The 20,949-nt window shown below is 34.6% G+C and overlaps 1 protein-coding gene across 3 annotated transcripts in view; it reads left to right on the top strand.

Moving 5' to 3' along the window:
• KCNH7 (potassium voltage-gated channel subfamily H member 7) overlaps positions 1 to 20,949 on the top strand; it is a 494,352-nt gene that overhangs the window by 425,094 nt on the left and 48,309 nt on the right. For all 3 annotated transcript variants that reach the window (XM_063648257.1, XM_054477433.2, XM_054477432.2), the window contains one exon: positions 18,675 to 18,927. In XM_063648257.1, coding sequence (XP_063504327.1) covers positions 18,675 to 18,927 — 253 coding nt within the window. The remainder of the gene's footprint in view (positions 1 to 18,674; positions 18,928 to 20,949) is intronic.

Raw genomic sequence — 20,949 nt, 5'->3', positions numbered from 1 at the left:
GCACTTCCATTGCATCGTTCAGTTTCCTAGGTCAAGCAGAGACTAGATGAATCCTGAGAAAGGAGGAAGTGCAAGATAGAAGTGTAGCTCAAGACAGGGAGAGCTTTTGGAGCTTTTAATCGAGTTAGCTTAATAGGCTAAAAAAATCTTAGGATCATAGTGAGATGCTGAGTGACACAGCATAGACCTGTAATGGACCCTATGAACAAAGCCAGTTAAAAGTGGAACAGAGAATAATAAAGAATGATATGCTGTTTAATATAAATTTATATTGCTTGGGGCTGATGTGATTTCCAAGGAATATTTTAATGAAAACTTGACTTTCTTTACCTTCACAACTCTTTTAGTTTCTCTATGATCTGTCAGAGTAGCCTCCGCTATTAACACAGAGCTTATCTCTGCATCTACAGTCTAATCCTACTCGATCAAAAACTTTGTTACACTCATTCTCTAAACTTATTTAAAAGACTTCATCTGGGCCAGACCTTTATATTTAGATTGTGGAGTGTTTTGATACACCATAGCGAAGTATAGTGGCGAACTCTTTCAGTTATGTTCAATTCAGCAACTCGGATGAAAACAATTCTTGTGACAATATACCCCATCAGAAATGTAAAAGCAAAATTCGCAAAGTAGCATGGCTTGCCTTCACTGTATTGCTTTCATCTCCCTTACTTTTTTCTAATGATTTTTTATCTACTGAAGTTGACAAATACAGTCCATGACCTAGACTGATATGTGTATCATACAGCTATAATAAAATTTCAGAAATATGATGCCGTCATATCCAGATAATCCTCCATGCATTTAAAAGGGGGTATAAAGATTGGCCAAAACCTACATTTAAATGATAATGACCCACAGGACTGGCAACACCTTTTGGTTTTCTATAAATACCTAGTTACCATTTAGGAATTGAATTAAAATAATAGTTTTGCACAATGCACTTGAAAAGATGTTGTCATCCGCATGTACATTAGTTGACAGGAATTGCCTGGCCCTGCAGAAACTAGGAATATACTAAAATTTCACACTGGCAAGAAGTCTACTACTATGAACACACAAATTTATCACTCATGATCACCTACTGTAGCCAGCCCCTGAAAAGCAGGTGCTTTTAAAAGGCAAAGTTCACTTGCCTTTCCTATTTTACACCAAGGCTACTTACCCTACAGTTCTTCAAAATATCACAAAGAACAAGAAAACACCATCTGGAGCCCGCTGACATGAACAATGTCAAGCTTAAGACAGGCATCTAATGTTTTCAGGTCACAAATGGTACATGTTCATCTTGCACAAGTGATGATGGTCACTTCATCCTGGTCTCCAACCATCATCAAGGAGGACTTATTTACAGTTGGAATGATGCTGCTTCTATGCAAAGTGAGTTCTTCAGTGGTAGGATCTGACCTTTAGCCCACCTTAAGTCAAGAAAAATAATGACAGTATGCCCTAGAGCTTTCCATGTTATAAAAAGTCTACAGAAACATTATGGTGAACCTACTTTGATGCTTCAGTTTCTCCATTTATTAATAATGTTGCTCTTACAGTAGTTAGAAAGTGGAAATGATGTCTCAAATTGTTTTTTGAAATTCTTAAAATAATATTCCTATTTGAACAGAACTGTAGAGTGGAATTTCTTATGCTGAAGGGTATGATGTGTTTCAAAAAACTTTGGACTGGTAGGAGCATACGAATAATTCAACTCAATTCAGTTTCAGATCACTTGATAATCAACACAGGTGAAGCCATTAATAAAAAATAGAGATAATCAAAGTTCAGTTATAACAGATTCTTTGGAAATACGATTTTAAGTCTCTTTTCATTCAAATACTAGAATAACTCAGCATTTCTTAAACCTAATGGAATCAAAGCATCCACAATTTTTTTCCCAAAATAAAAGTCCTATATTTTCTTTAGTAGAAGACATATCCAGTGGACTGGGATTGATGTTATAAATGGATATGAAAATGGTCCACCCAATATGTCACATTTCATAATCATTGTTTTTTTAAAAGTGAAAACATTCAGATGTAGTTCATCTTAGCCCAAATTATCATATAGCCTTAAAGCAGCAATAGCTCAAGAAATTTAGATATATTTTAATTGTTTTTCTCAGTTTAGACATATTGCAATCCATGTGGATGAGTGCGGATGGAAAAAATACATAATCATTACATGTTTCATGCCAGATATACCTAAAAAGAAATCTCCTTTACTTTGCATCTGGGGCTCCTATTATCCAGGTGAGCCACCCCCAGCAGAACTCTACGTTCACCTTAGGGACCATCTCATAAGAGCTTTCTTTATTGGGTTGAATAGGGGGCATCACCTCTGATGATGCATTTTTAACACTCCAGAGCTATGCTGAATCATTTCCATATATGCTGTCATTCATTCTGCCCTTTCTTCTGTTAATCTTCTTAGATCAGTATGCTGTGCAACCCACACAAAGCTAAAACATGTCTGTGGTTAGGAAAACCTACCATAGTGGGAAAATAAGCTAAAGACTCACTCTCCACAAAGGCGAAATTATTTTATTTGGATCATAGAGGTGAATCTCAAGCTATCATCTGATTCTGTGTGGTGAATTGCAAGGTGTGAGTGCTAGGAAAATGTGTTTTCCAAGATAGGGATTTAGCCCAGAGCCTAACTATGATTTTATCTGTTTTGTCTATGAGCTATTTTTTTTTTTTTTTCTAGAGATGGAGTCTCACACTGTTGCTCAGGCTGGAGTGCAGTGGCAAGATCTCAGCTCACTGCAACTTCCACCTCCTGGGTTCAAGCGATTCTCCTGTCTCAGCCTCCCCAGTAGCTGGTACTACAGGCACCCACCACCATGCCCGGCTAATTTTTGTATTTTTAGTAGGACGGGGTTTCACCATACGAACTCCTGACCTTGTGATCCGCCCTCCTTGGACTCCCAAAGTGGTGGGATTACAGGCGTGAGCCACTGCACCCAGCCTATGAGCTATTCTTAATATTTAATAGCAGGCAACACCACACTGAGGTCAGAGTATTATAATAAAGCAATTCCCTTTGACTAGATATCTAAAGAACAAAGGAGTGTATAATGCCAGAAAAACAGCTACATGGTGCAAAATTTTACAAGCCAGACTTCTAAAAGACAAACAAAAATATATAGGCTGGCCTAGAGAAATCATAGGTGGAGACATTCTTGGAGTAAAAGCAGAGTGGAAGCATGTAGACAGTGGTCAGAATGAAGAAAAGGACTAGGTTACATAACATTTATATCCCATGCCTTCTAAATATGAGAATAACATTAAATGGAAGTTTAAATCTGCACCTTGCTTTATTACCTTTCCTCTCATTCTCACCCATCTTAGCATACAGAATTGAGATTTATTAATTTTTTTAAAAAATTGTTATTAAACATTAATGATTGGTTCTCATAAGTTTATGGCGTTTATACTGGCAATTCTTAAAGAGAAAAAATAACTTAACCAATCACTGAAGCAAAGTTAAAGGAAACATTAGGAAGACCTAACTTTTTTCAAATTAAAATATAGAATCATTGTAAATTATCAAACAGTAAAATAATTTGTTTTACAGTTAATGAAAAGTACTTTATATCTTTTCACTTAGAGACAACAACCCAATATAATATCACCTTGCAACCATACTTGTGGCATATCATATACATACATTTGTTTTCTCTTGCAGACTTATCATAGCCTGATAAGAATTTGTTTTTAAATTGGGAAGCATCTTCTGTGATGGTGCATTTCATAGATATGTCAATCTAAAGAAAGAAACTGAAGCAAAATTTGTAGAGAGAGTTTATTTAGACCAAGGTTGAGGACTTGCAGCTGGGAAACACTGGGAAATGTTCCAGAGAACAAAGGAGAGGCTCAAAGGTTTTTTGGTTTTGTTTTGCTGTTTTTTTGTTGTTTTTTTTTTTTTAAAAAAAGGACAAATCAGGAGAGTGGGCAATTAGAAAAGTTGTTTGTCAGGAACTCTCATTGGTTTACAGAAATAACATTGGTTAGTGATTAGCTATACATTGTTAAATATAGGGCATGATTTATGGTATCCAGCAAATAGCGTTGTTAGGTCAATTTCTGTCAATTGGTGGGACTCTCAGTCTAGAGTCCGGATAGCAGGTGCATTACTTAGCTTAAGGTGGGGAGCAAGACGTGACTGCTCTCACATGTCATTGCCTCTATAGGCCTCATAATTTAAAGGGGCTTGCATTCCTTAGATAAAAAGTTATTTGCCTTCTCATATACACAAATTTTACTTAAATAAAATTGCAACATCTCTACTTTTTTATGAAAGGGACTTTTTAAATGCAACATTTTTAAGATTTTTTTATACTTCAATTTTTATACTTTACTCATCCCATTATCTGTTACCTATGTGTGTAAACTTCCATATCTTTTTATATGCTAATATAATTATACTTATATTTGCATGTATGCAGACATATATATACATATTTACACACAGATATAGTTGCATAATTTAATCTAAAACAACATTTAATTATGTGCAGTCCATCTTTCTCCCTTAATATCTTGTGAAAATACCTCCAACTTGGCTAACACAACTAATTCATTCCTTTTAATGGCACATACATTCCATAGTAGTTTATTTTATATACTATAACTATATAATACATAGTATAATAATATATAACTACATATTATACTTATACTAATGGTTTTTTCTCTTATATTAATGGCTTCATTGCTGGGCATTCATTTGACTTCTAATTTCATGCCACTTCAAACAATACTGCAATAAACCCACTTACATATATTTCCCTTACTTATACTTTTGTATTTATGGGTAGATTCTCAGATAAGGGATTTTTGAGTTAAAGATTATATGTAATTTTAATTTTAATAGCTATTGTAAGATTACATTCCAAAAATGCTTAACAATTTACATTTCTATCAACAATGTTGGTACTTTTCCCCCTTCTCTTTACTAGCACTGGGTGTTATGGTTCTTTTTAATTTTTGCCAGTTTAATGGATATGTGAAAGTTTGTTTTTACTCTAATGACATTTTCTGAGTTACTGTTAAATGTAAGCACATTTTTCATTCATTCATATATACATACACACACATTATTTGGCTTTTTTATTCTATGAATTGCCCATTCATAGCATTTTTTGCATATTTTCAATTATCTTTTCCATATTATTTACAAGAACTGTTTGTAGATATTAATGCTTTTTATATTGTAATTTGATCCTAATATCTTTTCAATATGTTGGTTTGTTTAAGGACTATTTTAGATACAAAAGCATTGCTGTTTTTTTTAATATTATCTAATTGGTCAACCTTTATTACATAGTTCATAGATCCTTTCCTGTTTTAAAAAGGCCCTACTAAACTTTTGGATTATATGAGTAATTTCCTAAATTTTTTTATATAATTTGGTATATGATTAGAAAGAAAACTCCACAATCTGTTTGAAATCTATTTTTGTAAATGATTTTCTTCACATGAATAGAAAATAGTCGTGGTAGAATTTATTAAATAAGCCATTCTTTTTTCATTTAATCAAAATAACACCTGTGTTACACATTACATCATTGGGTATAATTGGGATACATATCTAGACTCTAAAGGCTGCTCTATTTGTCCACTCAGTGTAGTATAAGAATGGTTTGGCCGGGCACAGTGGCTCATGCCTATAATTCCAGCACTTTGGGAGGCCAAAACAGGTGGATCACCTGAGGTCAGGAGTTCGAGACCAGCCTGGCCAACATGGTGAAACCCCATGTACTAAAAATACAAAAATTAGCTGGTCGTGGTGGCAGGTGCCTGCAATCCCAGCTACCTGGGAGGCTGAGGCAGGAGAATGTCCTGAAGCCAGGAGGTGGAGGTTGCAGTGAGCCAAAATCATGCCATTGCACTCTACCCTGGGGGACAAGAGCAAGACTCCATCTAAAAAAAAAAAAGAATGGTTTGTGTTTAGCAGCTTTATATAATATTTTAATATCTGATAAGGTAGGTCGACACTTACTAATCTTATTTTGCTCATTTCTCCTGGCTATTTGAGAACCTTTATTCTTCCATAAAAAATATATGACTTTTTAAATTCAGTTACAACTTTCTTCACATTAAGCTTTTGAAATAAACCAAAGATCAGATTGTTAAATATGGCTCCCAAGAGTGAGAAATCATAACCACTATCAAGATTTACTAATAATTTCAAGATTAAGGAATTATGAGCATAGGCACGGAGATCTTCCTTGCCATATTAGTATGAGTTCTGGCTCAGATTTAACATAGGAGGACTGTAAATGATATATGTGATTATACGACACTTAAACAGAATCTCTTTTGGTCATTAAACAGTTACATTTTATATTCTGGACATTACACAGCTTATATGACATTTTCCAGAAAGTCATGTTCTATTAATGAAAGATTGGCCTGTCATAGGTGATTATTTAGATACATCCTGCTAAAAATACTTCATAAATGAGAATTATTCCACTAATAAATGCCCTTACTGTGTTTGCCAGGAGCAGGAGCTACTGACTAATGTTTGTCAGTAGCTGGCCATTTTTCTTCTCTGTTATTTCTTGGGAAATATAGAAAACAGATTGTAGGTCTACTCTAACTCTTATTTAAATATAACTTTGGTATTTAAATATTAAGTTGTCATCCATGCTGCACATTAAAATCATCTGAAATATTTTATAATAGTTAAATCAGAATTGCTTAAAGTCTGTGTCAGTATTTTTATAAATCTAATACGTAGACAAGGTTGAGAATCACTGGTTTATATCTTAAAAAACAAAATCCAGTCCAATAAGATTTTATCATTTTCTTCTTAAAAAGTTTTACCTTTATTGTTAAATATCTTTATTAATTTTATATAGCATAGTGAGTCGAATAAAATATATTAAACATCTCCATTTTTACCTGCTTATAGATAATAAAGAATAAAACTATTTATCTTCTATCCAGCCACTTTAGCAAATTCTGATAGAATTTGTTTTTGTTCGGTTTAATTTGTTTTCTCTGTAACCAAGATTTGGGTCAATTTATTTTTTTTAACAAATTCTGAAGGACTTCTTTTTGGTTTGGTTCAATTTGACCTCATTCTGATAGTACTTTATAGTTTGGTTTAATTTGGTTTGTTCTGGTTTGTTTGAATGGTAGGTGGTCCTCTTGAGGATTTAATATTGGATGTTCTAAGCATACAATCATATCAGCAGCAAAAAAAGATAAATTCATTTTCTATTTTTAATAGCAACTACTTATTGGGGTGTTTTTGGTTCACTAGAATTTCCAAAATAATTTTGAAAAAAAAGTTAATTTTAATTTTAAAAATTTAATTAAAAATAATAAAATTATTATTTCAATAAATAGCTTAATAGTTGATTGAATTAAAGTAGTGTTAAGACTAATACTACTAAAATATCCTTGCACTCATGAAATGAATCCTACTTGATCATAGATTTTTGTAAATATTTTTAAATTTTTTCTTTCTTCCACTTTTATTTTAGGTTTGGGGGTACCTATGCAGGTTTGTTACATAGGTAAATTGTGTGTCACTGAGGCTTGACGTACAAATGATCCCAAGGTAGTGAACATAGTGCCCAGCGGTACCCTTTCTTACCACTCTTTCTTTTCACCCTCCCTCCTCAAGCAGTCCCCAATGTCTATTGTTGCCATCTTTATGTCCATGTGTATTCAATGTCTAGCTGCCACTTATAAGTGAGAACATGTAGTATTTGGTTTCCTGTTCCTGCATTAGTTTGTTTAGAATAATGGCTTCCAGCTGCATCTATGTTGCTGCAAAGGACATAATTTCATTCTTTTTTGTGGTTGCATAGTATTCCATTGCATATATGTACCACATTTTCTTTATCCAGTCCACCGTTGATACGCATCTTATATTGGTTGGTTTCATGTCTTTGCTACTTTGAATAGTTCTGCAATAAACATATAAGTGCATGTGTCCTTTTGGTAGAATAATTTAATTTCCTTTGAGTATTTGCCCAACAGTGGGACTGCTGGGTTGAATGGAATAGTTCTCTTTCAAATTCTTTGAGAAGTCTCTACATTGCTTTCCATAGTGACTTAATTAATTTACATTTTCCACCAGCAGTGTACAAGTGTTCACTTTTCTCCACAACTTCACCAATATCTATTGTTTTCAGATTTTTTAATAATAGCCATTCTGACTGGTGTGAGATGGTATCTCATTGGAGTTTTGATTTGCATTTCTCTGATAATTATTGATGATAAACTTTTTTTCATATGTTTCTTGGCCACTTGTATGCCTTTTTTTGAGAAGTATCTGTTCATGTCGTTTGCCCACTTTTTATTGGAGTTCTTTGTTTTTTGCTTGTTGATTTGCTTAAGTTCCTTATGGATTCTGGTTACTGGATCTTTGTCAGATGCACAGTGTGCAAATATTTACTCCCATTCTGTAGGTTGTCTGTTTACTCTGTGATAGTTCCTTTTGCTGTGCAGAATCTCTTTCATTTAATTGGGTTCCACTTCTCAATTGTGGTTTTGGTTGCAATTGCTTTCAGGGATTTAGTCATAAACTTTTTGCCAAGGTTGAAAAGGTATTGGTAAGGATACGGCCTGGAATGTCATTTCGGATGCTTTCATCTAGAGTTTTTATTTTTTAGGTCTTGTATTTAAGTGTTTAATCCATCTTGAGCTAATTTTTGTTGATGGAAAAACATAAGGGTCCAGTTTCAATCTTCTGCATACGGCTAGCCAGTTATCCAAGTATCATTTATTGAATAAGGAATCCTTTCCTCATTGTTTGCTATTGTCAGCTTTGTTGAAAATCAGGTGGCTGTACATGTGTGGCCTTATTTCTGGTTTCTCTATCCTATTCCATTAGTCTATGTTTGTTTTTGTACCAGTTCCACATTGTTTTGGTTACTGTAGCCTTGTAGTACAGTTTGAAGTTGGGTGATATGATGCCTCCAGCTTTGTTCTTTTTGCCTTGAATTCCTTTTGCAATTCAGGAGTATTTCTGGTTTCATATGATTTTAGAATAATTTTTTCTAATTCTGTGAAAAGTGACTTTGGTACATTGACAGGAATGGCATTGAATTTGTACATTGCTTTGGGCTGTGTGGTCATTTTAACAATATTTATACTTCCTATCCATGAGCATGAAATGTTTTTCAATTTTTTTGTGTCGTCTCCCATTTCTTCCAGCAGTATTTTGTAATTCTTATTGTAGACAGCTTTCACCTCCTTGAAAGCTGTATTTCTAGATATTGTATTCTTTATGTGGCTATTGCAAATGAGATTGCATTCTTAATTTGTCTCTGAACTTGGGTGTTATTGGTGTATAGAAATGCTACTGATTTTTGTACATTGATTTTGTATCCTGAAAGTTTACCAAATTTGTTTATTAAATCTAGAAGTCTTCTGTTGGAGTGTATAGCATTTTCTAGATACAGAACCATATCGTCTGCAAAGAGAGAGAGTATGACTTATTATTTGGGTGCCTTTTATTTCTCTTTCTTATCTAATTCCTCTGGGTAGGACCCTGGTTATAGATTTTTTGATACATTGTTGATATTATTGGTTAGTCAATTGTTTAGTATTTTGCATCTATTTTATAATGATATTCATTGGTGGTTATATGCTCTTCAAGTGTTAGAAAGAAATCAGCTGTAAAATCATCTGGTTGTTTCAATAGGGGATCTTTAATCACCTCGCCTACTCGGTAATTATTTGTTCTACTTCTTCCTTAGTCAATATAATAATTTCCATTTTATCAAGAATTCATGCATGTTATTTAGGCTTCCACAGTTATACAATTGCACATATGCTTGTATTATAAAATATTTAATATTTTCTGTATCAGCCCATGCATCTACTTTTCTTATTCCTGAACTTGCATATTTTTTGTCTCTCTCTTCTTTCCTTCAGCAGATCTTTGAAAGATTTATATATTCTATTTGATTTTATTCAAGGAATTAGCCCTTAGACGTATTTAAGCTAGCTTGCTACTGTTCTTTTCATTTTCAGCATTTGCCTCCATTAATTCTCTTTCTTATTTTTTTGATAACTTTACTATTCTTAACATTTGTATTAAACTATTTTGTTGTTTGAGCCTTTATTTTTGATAATGAAGGCATTGAGTATACATATTTCTTTGAATACAAGTTTTTCTGTGGTTCTACATGTATTAAAATGAAATATTATCATTTTTATTGTTTTCTAAATTGTTTCATTTTTTATCAAAAAATTATCATTGAGTATTGTTCTTAATTTCTAAGCACTCCTTTTTTATGGTTACTTTTTAATTGTTTTTCCTTATTTCTTGGATTATAATCAGAGTTTGGTGACTATAAAATTTCTACTTTTCAGATATTTAAGATCCCACACCTAATCTAACAATCTGGTTGCATGTTTCTTAATGACCCACCTTTATAAAAGATTTCTGAAGCATTCATCTTTATTTTCATAGTTGGGATAGGCAGGGGGAGACAGTGCTTTCCTTCTTTACACAAAATTTTATTCTTTTATGTATGATATGATTGAATGATGTAATTCCACTAACAAGTTCAACTGGCATAAATAGGTTTGGAACACACACAGCTGTTTTATGACTCAAGTGTTAGAAGCAAAAATGTATGTAGATACATTGGTATTTGGAACTTTCAGAGTGCCAAGTTAACAGTCAATACATTTTATAGGAGGGGAATTTGTTAGGTAGAGGAAGAGAACTTCCGCTATTTTGAAAGCTTCCAATATTTTACAAAAAGTTGGATAATACTAATACGGCCATCTGCTTTCCCTCAAAAGCAATTGTTGTCCAGTCTTAAAATTCCTGAGAAACAAATACCCAACTGGTAAAAAATGAAAAGATCATCTGAGCTAGATTTCTATCCTTTATTACTTTTCTATAAAACCAAAAAATTAGATGAATGGGAAACATTTTATGTCTAACTATTCTGTTAGCAACTTTAGAAATCCAATTTGATGGACAGCAATGGCAAGTCAAAACGGTTGAGGGAGCCCTGGAGTAAGTTTGGAGTCTTTGTTCTTCTACAAATAAAATTGCTAATGCATTGCCTCTGCTTTCAAATTTGAAAACTGGGGTGATTGCCAATGTATATTCCTCAATAATGTTGACAACTCAATAAAAAATTTGATGCTAAAATACGATACATGATAAATGTTTCCGAAACCATAAAACTTGATTCAAGTTCAGGATGGTATTTTAAGTACATGTTGGTTTTTGAATTATTCTTTTCATCACCTGGTAGACTGTACCGCCTTTTTCCTTATTTGGTAGGCAAGCTAAGGTCATCTACAATCAATCCATTTGGGAAGAACTATTTGTAGAGCATCCAACAGAATCCACTATGGTTATATTCTGTTCATCCCTTCCCCAACTACCTCTCTCAAATAATTGAGCAAGGGCAAGGAGGAGAGGTCCTGATACTGCTCCTCAGGATGCAGATCCCTCCTGTTGCCCTTGGAAACGTTAATGGGTTCCAAGTTTTCCCCTGAGACCTCATTTTAGAAATCCGGAGGCACCCTTTTTAAGTCAGCCTTCTGTGGAACTAACACAAGGACTCCAGAGCCTGGGTAACAAGGACATGTGTATGAAAGCAATAAATCCCCTCTGCCTACACATCATCACTCACACTTCTACCCAACCTTGGCCCTGACTTAATTTGAATCAGGATAAAGTTTAAGTTTCCTTCTGAAAGCAACGCAACATCTCATAGTTATACTGTTAACTGGAGTTGCAGGAGAAGTAGGAAGGATAATTCTGTTTCATTTTTCAAGGACTCTTTACATTATCAAAACTGGTTCGGGATTTACAACATTGTCATCTCTGTCCATGTGTGACAGGTTTTTATTCTGCCCATATTTTTTTCCCTAAGGGATATAAATCATATGCCAAATGTTGAAAAGTTACATGAAGAAAATTAGCTTATTCTCTCAATGCTGATAAATATTCCCACAGTTGTGGATTCCATAATGCTCTGCTTTGACGACAATCTGGCCTTATGTGATGTTTATACAAGAAAATCTTTCCTTATTTTTTCTTCAGCCACATGAAAGTAAAATAAGAAATTAGATGATGAAACAATTTGGGCTTCAAACTAGGCAATACATATTTGTAAGATTAAAACAACTATTAAGTGTTCACCTATCATGATCAGTGCTTAAAATGGAATATTAAACATGTAATTGCCAAACAGGAAATAGGTATGTTTCCTATTTCTCAATGGCTAACCCATAGGAATAAAATGATCTTATATGACCTAGAAATTACAGAATCCATTAAGTTGGGACGTTAGCTTTTACAAACAACAAAAAGCAGGTTTTAGTATCTTACAAGTGCTAAAGATTTTTTAGAAGCTGAATGCTCACATTGAAAACAATAATTTTACCAGAATCAGGAAAGGCTATAAAATATTAAAGCTGTATGCTAGGACAGGGATTCAAGTTTTTAATATATTACTCATCTATTTGATAATCATGCTTGAGGTTTAGTGTTTCATAGGGAGTGTTAATTTGTGTTTTAATTAATCCTAATTTGTCAAGATTTAAGTATATTTAATGACCCAGAAAATTTCCCTAGAAAATTTCCTAATGTCAGTTATCACAGCCGCCAAAGTCATCCATATGATTAATGTGCTATTTAGAGGAGTCATTTGCCACGCTCAGACTTCCTAAATGTGCCTTATTCAGCCTGCCTTTGGGAATGCTCCCCCCTGCAACTATACTAAGTGAAATAAATCAGAAACCATTCATTACAACATAGATAAACCTTCTCATACTATCTGGATATGGGGTATCTATTAGAGAATACATTTTGATCCTTTTCTGAAAGCAAATACAGGAGTTTACAATCCTATGGAAGGAGCCTGGAGAGACTTGTTTTGGCACTTAAAAAAAAAAGGAACCAGCTCAATTACTGACACTTATCCAAACAGAATTGAGAAAGCATAACCACCATAAGAGTGTTTTGGAACTTGGGCTTAGAAACAGCAAATATTGAATCTTGAACTTTTAATTTGAGGAAAGAGTAATAGTTTATTGTCAATACATTATGAATATTTAAATCCATTTGGCTATCTTTATCAGCAGCCAGGTAAAATTTGATTAAGAAGATGAATATCTATCTTTTCTCCTTGAAAGGTGACAGAAGAGTGACATATAAAAATAGGAAAAATAACTTCATTTATTAGGATATTTCTCCCTTCGGACTCCACGGACTGAAGCCTAGGACGTATTTCTTTAATTATAATCTGTCACAAGCCTGAGCTAAACTTATTTTCCATTTGTGCTCCAACACGTAAAATAGATACTATAATTATTTTACTGGTATAAATTTATAAGTCTAAATTTAAAGAATTACTTATTAAAAGTTAATAGGACATGTCATTTTGATAAGCACATACATCAAATCAGAAGTTCAGGCTTATATTAACTTTGGCACACATTCATTTTTGCATTCATTACTTGGCACAAGAAAATTTGAATCCACATACTACTTAATTATGAATATTAACAATATTATAATTGTATGCCATTAAGTGTGTGTCAGCATACCTACATTTTAGAGAAGTTTTACATAAATTTGAATACTTCTGAATTAATGTCTGGTCATATTTGATAGATGTTTAGTATGAAATACTACTTTCATTTTTGCTCTCTCTTTGTTTTGTGTGATATCTTTTATGAGTTTTACTCTGATTTAATAATGCTATTATGTTTTGTTGTTGTTGGGTTATTTGTGTTTGAATGCCTTTAAATTTGGGGTCCTCAAATACTTAACTATAAGATTGATTTAACAATCACAGAAAGCATTTCATATTCACTTAAAAGAACAAATTCTCATTTGTAAGTCACGAAGTGATTTTGAAAGTCCCAAAGACTTGTATTCATATAAATTCAAGTAAAGGGAAATTAATACATTTATAAAATATTCCAGTGACCTTATATCATAATAAAGATAAAGGATCTGTAGCAGCCTTGAAAAAATTTTCTGGAACTTGAAATTTTTAAAATCTTTCCCCATACAAGCCAGTATTTGAAAAATGAAATAGAGCTTTTTATTTGCCTTAAATTAATTCTTACCTTGAGGATTCCTTTGAACAATCATTAGTATTATAAATGTACAATATAAATGTCCAAATTTGATGTGACAGTAGAGTGTGGGAAATTCAGGTTATCCCTGTAATTTTTTGTCTTAATTTGGGCATTTAGAGAAAGGCTTTAATTCCAGATATATTTTCAGACATGTTTAATTCATTGTTATGCTCCCATGCTTAGCATACTGCCTAGCATATAGCAGTGTATTCAGCTGTTCTTGCATTGCTATAAAGAAATACCTGAGACTGGGTAATTTATAAATAAAAGAAGTTTAATTGGCTTATGGTTCTGCAGGCTGTACAAGCATGGTGCTAGCATCTGCTCGGCTCCTACAGAGGCCTCAGGAACTTACGGTCATGGCAGAAGGTGAAAAGGGAGCAGATATGTCACATGGCAGGAGCAGGAGCAAGAGAGAGAGTGGAGGGAGGTGCTACACACTTTTAAACAACCAGATGTCATGAGAGCTCACTTGCTATCATGAAGACAGTACCAAACCATGAGGAATCCACCCCCATGACCAAACACCTCACATCAGGCTTCGTCTCTGACAGTATGGATAATATTTCAACATGAGATGGGTGGGACAAATATCCAAACCATATCTAGCAGATACTTAATAAGTATTTGCTAAAAGAATGATAACTTCTGTTTCAAGCTGCAGACCGTGAAACTGATTCTGGGTGGTGTTTCTTGGTCTTTCAAATTAGATTGCCTCAATAAAACCATGGCTTCAAATACACAGTGGAAGGTGATATGTACCTTCAAAGCTTCAAGGCTGGACAGTCAAGAAAGCCGTGTATGGTATAGTGGAAATAGATATAACAATCACCAAATCAGCACGCGTCCTGGTTTGTACTTGTGCAATTGACATAGCAACTCTTTGTAGTCAGATCTGCCAGGACAGGTACAATGCCAGTATCTGAGTCATAAATGAGGAGGTCCTATGTCAGAGAGTTTAGCAAGGGAACCAACCCTAAAAACAAACAAACAAAAAAGTGCAATGAACAGGAAGCCAAGAAGGCAATATAGCTGAGGCCAATGAAAAGGGATGCCCTAGATAAATATCTTCTTAAGCCTACCTCTTATTTCAGACTTTTTTCAATGTACTTCTACCTCTATTCCACTATAGCTCCCACTCTTAACTCTCCCTTTTAAAGTACCTTTACTTAGACAGAACCCAGATCCTAGAGCTGCTAACTTATTTGGGACATGAAAACTATAGAACTAATAAGACATTCAACAACTGACTCTTAATTTTATCGAGTTTTACTTCAGTGATCTATGTGACTGACTTAAGAAAATTAAGAAAATCTGTTAAGGGCTAACATCATATAAGAAGTCCTCAACCTAGGCAAGTTCATGCCAACATCTGTGTATCTTTTCAATGTAACAACAGCAGCTCTACGGCACCTCCAACTTGATGTTATCCTTTCCAATGGGTGTCACTTCCAATAGAATGAATGTTGGGGGCAGAGGACAGTTAATAAGAAAAAACTTTCTGAAGCATCCTTAAAGCTCTGTGGGTGATTCTAAAACTATTGGAATTCCAATAACATGTCTGTACATTGATTTTAGTAACTGCCTAATTTCAAAAGGGATTTAGGGCTACTCACAGTGACAGCCTAAGTGCAAATACTGCAGGACATATAATAAGCCAGAAACAGGAAACAAGAATTATAGCGAGATGCAAGGAAAAAGAATTCTTAAAGTGGTGATGCAATGATGCACAAAACATTTAAACTCTGCTGAGGCAATAGAACACAAAACTTAGTGGAGGATACCCTATCAGGCAGACCAAAGACAAAACATAATAGATTTTTGGCTTTCTATTGCTAACTAAAAAGATTATACTAATTTTTCAGGGACAATAAATTTGGACCAAAAAACAGAGGAAGTCCAAAGTACATTGTCTATTAAAAATCTTTTGTGAATCAAAGGGTTTACACACATTCTTATTTAAATTGTGGCCACAACTCTGTGAAATACATGTTATTAATTTAACTTTCCCAAAAAAAGAAACTGATTTTCAGAGAAGTTAAGTAATTTGACCAAAGTCAAACTAGTAAACGATGGAGCTAGAACTTCGGATCAAGCCTGTCTGATTCCATAGCTCATATAACACATTCAGGGAAATGGAGAATCTCATCTCTATCTCTTCTCTCTCTTCCAACTCAAAGCACGTGTGAATACACATGTATGTGTGTGCATGTGCACACACACAGACATACACACACACACACGCAATGTTTCTTCTATACCAAGTTTTACTTAAGGATACTTAAGGGAAAATGCCAGAAATGCAGCTACAGGCTCAGTAGCTCAGTATTCTTATGCTAACCACTATAATCATAGCAATATCTTCTTCATGTGAAATCTAAAATGCCTTTATGTACCTTATTGCAGGTGAATCTTAAAAGACAGATGAATATATTTGTTTTGTTACTTGGTGTAATGCTTTATACATCTTTATCTGCATGGGGTTACTTAGAATTATTCAGAGACCACAGCAGCGGGCTTCAGGGAGGAGTAATTCATATGCAGAGGGCTGTGTAAAACTAGGGTATTTTTATTCTATACAACCTCCAAACTGGAGTTGAACTAAATTTGGCCACAACACTCTAAAATGCTGGCCCCCAAGCAAAGTGGCCAGCATTTTAGAATGCTGTGTCCAAATTTAGCTCAACTCCAGTTTGGCATCACTTGCCAAAGAGTCCAATGAAGTGGTTTAAATGGTAGAAGGGATCAGTGACCCAGACAATTGCTTCCATGTGAAAAGCTGAATAGATATAAGATTCCAACAAAGAGTAGGAAGGGCCTCCAGCACCTGGAGGCAGAAACAGGCACAGACTAGGCAAGTTATCATGTAGGAGAGGTCTTCCATCAAGCAGGGAACCTGGAAGGAGTCCAGTCATGTAGACCAAGCCCAACAGTTACAGTTAAGGGGAGAGATTACAGATGAGTGCCCAGAAACTCTTATCAAAGGGAGGCATATTTTGTTTGGACCTGAGCAAGGAAATACAGACTCTTCAGGATGAAAACCTGAGTTCCTGTAGCAGCACCGAGCTGGATGAGCTGTGTCTAACAATTGGAACACTATTTATGAGTAGTTTATTGAAATTATGGCTAAATTCAATATTGCAAAGATTCTCATTCTACAGTAGAGAAACAGATTGGTGAAGTGACTTGTACAAGAGTCAACCTGTGGCAAATCCATGACCAGAATTCAGTTCTATCAATTTTCATCTAAAATGTTCCCTATTCATTTCTGTGAGTGATTCCATACAGTGAAGAAAACAAGAGCAGAAAATCATGACTATTATGCTTCAGGTATCTTATTGGTCCTCTTTATAATATATCAGTCTCACCACTTGCGTTACACAGTGATCCTATACACAGTAGGATCCTTGTGCTTACTTGAATATTTAAAAATAGTAATAATTGTATGTTTTTTTCTCATATGATTTAATTTGAAGTTCCTCTGTGAGCCAAATACATTGAAATTGCCTTACAAACAATTCATGGTTACTTTTAGCTATATTGGATGGCACACCAAGGTTGATCCAAAAAGATAGGAAATGCCCAAATTGCATCATTGCATTATAAATTGCAGTATATAGTGTCCCATTCCTCCACCTCAAAGCATATTTAAATGAGTCTGCTTGTACTGGTAGGAGAACATCAACATAAAAATTAAAATCTACATACGCCACCCAAAATAGCAAGACACAGAGAAGCAAGAGTTGAATGTCTTTGAATCATTGTATATTGAGAATTGTATGAAAATAGCAAATAATTTTATTCAGTTCAGATTGAGTAGCAGTTGTCACAGGCTATTGTTTAATCTGTTCAACAAGTTATAAATTAGCCCCTGAATAGGTTGTCAAAACAGTAGCACTTTAGAAGCTTATGTATGCACTGCAAATTCTGGTGCAATTTCCATTTCTGAATATTGGACTACACTTTTAAAGTGTTTTTGCTGCTCTCCTTGCCTTTCTCTATTTTCAGTGCTTATCAAAATATTTATATTAATAATGTGCATATTAAACATAAATATTCCAAATACTGTAAACTAATAGCACACTCTGTTACATGACATTTACAAATACCATGACTATTTCAGGGTCAACATTTTTACTAATTATAACTTAGATGTATACCAGAAATGGCAACCTAAATTGACTTGAGATTCTTTCAAAAGGTTGATTGTCTTTCTAGTTGTACCACCTTTCATTAGTTACGTCTTATTAATTGTCACATTGCATTATATCTGTGCATAGTATGCCACATAACATAATGCAGGGAAAGAGAAGCAGTGTGAAAAGTTGTAGGCATTATATTTTAATGAGACAGCATTTGTATTGAGTCTGAATGCCTGCAGTTAATTCAGAGAACAAGTATTTGAGTTAAAAATTTTGACATGTTTAGCAAACCAAGTATTCATTAAGGTAGGCGAGGTAGAAGAGTTGTAGGAACTCCTGCGTGGCAATGACTACACCTGCAGTTCTGTGAGCAAGAAATTGACTGTATTTCAGGCAGAGATACCCAGAACACTGGTAGTATGAAACTCTTTCTTTTTTTCTTCAGGTCCTAAAGGGTTTCCCAGAATGCTTACAAGCAGACATTTGTCTACATCTCAACCAGACGTTGCTGCAAAACTGCAAAGCCTTTCGGGGGGCAAGTAAAGGTTGCCTTAGAGCTTTGGCAATGAAGTTCAAGACCACCCATGCACCTCCAGGAGACACCCTCGTTCACTGTGGGGATGTCCTCACTGCACTTTATTTCTTATCCAGAGGCTCCATTGAAATTCTCAAAGATGACATTGTGGTGGCTATTCTGGGTGAGTGTTTTAGAAATGCATGGTGACAGATTCAGTTATTAGCTTGTAATGCATAGTTTAAAATGATTAGGAAAAAAAGACTGATGTATGTATTTATAAGAACAGTTTAAGATGGTGGGTAATTTGGAAGCTGTATTTAAAATTCAGTTCAAACCAAATTAACCTTTCAGAAAATATGTTTTCTTAACTGTCTCACTTTTTCTCCGATGTGTAAACGCTTCGATGATTCTCTTCAGTTCTTGGCAGCTACCTAGACATTTGAGGCCAAATATAGGAAAATAGTAAGCATATTCTCTTTTTATGTTAGAAGATCTTAGCTTCATGCTTGATCCCTCAACACCTTAAAATAAAATATATGTGTTGTAGGAAATACTTGTGAGCATGTGCCAAAGCCCTGTCATGAACTGGGTTTATGTTTTGATGAATTTCATTTATTCACTGTGCATTTTTACCTGCCGTGTCGGATTAAATGGAATCATACAAAAAATTAGCCAGGCACGGTGGCGGGCGCCTGTAGTCCCAGATACTCGGGAGGCTGAGGCAGGAGAATGGCGTGAACCCAGGAGGCGGAGCTTGCAGTGAATGGACATAGCGCCACTGCACTCTGGCCTGGGCAAAAGAGCGAGACTCCGTCTCAAAAAAAAAAAAAAATGGAATCATACAATCCTTAACTAGGTAATTAATATAGACCTATGAACTTAACAACCAGGGACAGAAGTGATGAAGAGATTAAATTAGTCATAACTTCACCTGGTTTGGGTGCAAAAGAAAGCACATGTTTAATCTGCCTCTTTAAAAATAAATTTAGGCCATGTACACACACCGGGGCCTGTCATGAGGTGTGGGGAGAGGGGAGGGATAGCATTAGGAGAGATACCTAATGTAAATGATGAGTTAATGGGTGCAGCACACCAACATGGCACACGTATACATATGTAACAAACCTGCACGTTGTGCACATGTACCCTAGAACTTAAAGTATAATAAAAAAAATTTTAAAATTTTTAAAAATAAAAAAATAAAATAAAATAAAAAATAATAAAAATAAAAATAAATTTAGACCATGTGAACTTGTAGTACTTCTTTAGAATATTAGGACGCTGGGGAAGAGCAAGGAAACAGAGAAAAATGCAGTCAATTCTTCTTTTCTCCTACCACATAGCCGGTAGGTTTAAGCCTCACTCTTCCTATGATAACGCCTATCCTTAGTTTCTGTAAAAATTTGCATTTTTCTCCTGTGGATTATCCAGCTCCACTTAAATAATGGGCATGTAATTCAATGATTTTCTCTCACTTAGCTTTTGATGTTCACATATGATGGTTATCTCCAACAGGACAGGGATGTTGTCTGTTTTCCCTGCTGCTGTGTAGAACTAGAGTATGGCATGGCACAGAACTCAGATACATGAATAAAGGTGCTCAAGTGATTTTCTTATATACTTTGATAATTTTATTATATTAGTTTTTTTACATTTCCCAAATTTGGTTTTCTAACCAATAAGCTGACAAAGAATAAACACATATTCTAAATCATTTTAAGGCCACACAATCAAGTTAGGTTTTCACTAAATTTGGCATTGACAGTTTGCCCTGGTATGTTGCCAGGGAAGGAGGATGCTTCATTGCACTTCTAATCTTCAAATCAGCCAGTCCTGGCTTCTACAAGAAGGTAATAAGCTTTCTTGCTTTATCAAGTAGTAATTTTAGAGTGTTGCTAAGACATATCCATGGACTGGCTTGCTCCTGGCTCATTTACAGTCATGTTGGTAATTGAAATACAAAGCCCATGCTTAATTTAGTTCAGGTCTTTTTTAAAAACAATAATATCTATACTGAGCTACCAAAACTATAATGTCAGGAAATTACCCTTTTCTGTCCCTACTTCCATGTAAGTCAGCCCCTAAAATCCTTACAAACTATGATGATTTATCCTATTTTTGGAAGGCTGATACATATTTATTTAAACTGTCATTAATGTATCCTTTCTAATGTCAATTTTTCTTACGTAGTTAGGATATGGTG

The sequence above is a fragment of the Pongo pygmaeus genome, chromosome 11, assembly GCF_028885625.2.
Source record: "Pongo pygmaeus isolate AG05252 chromosome 11, NHGRI_mPonPyg2-v2.0_pri, whole genome shotgun sequence".
Taxonomy (NCBI): Eukaryota; Metazoa; Chordata; class Mammalia; order Primates; family Hominidae; genus Pongo; species Pongo pygmaeus.
The sequence above is the reverse complement of the archived record's forward strand: the minus strand, read 5'-3'. Positions and strand labels throughout refer to the sequence as shown.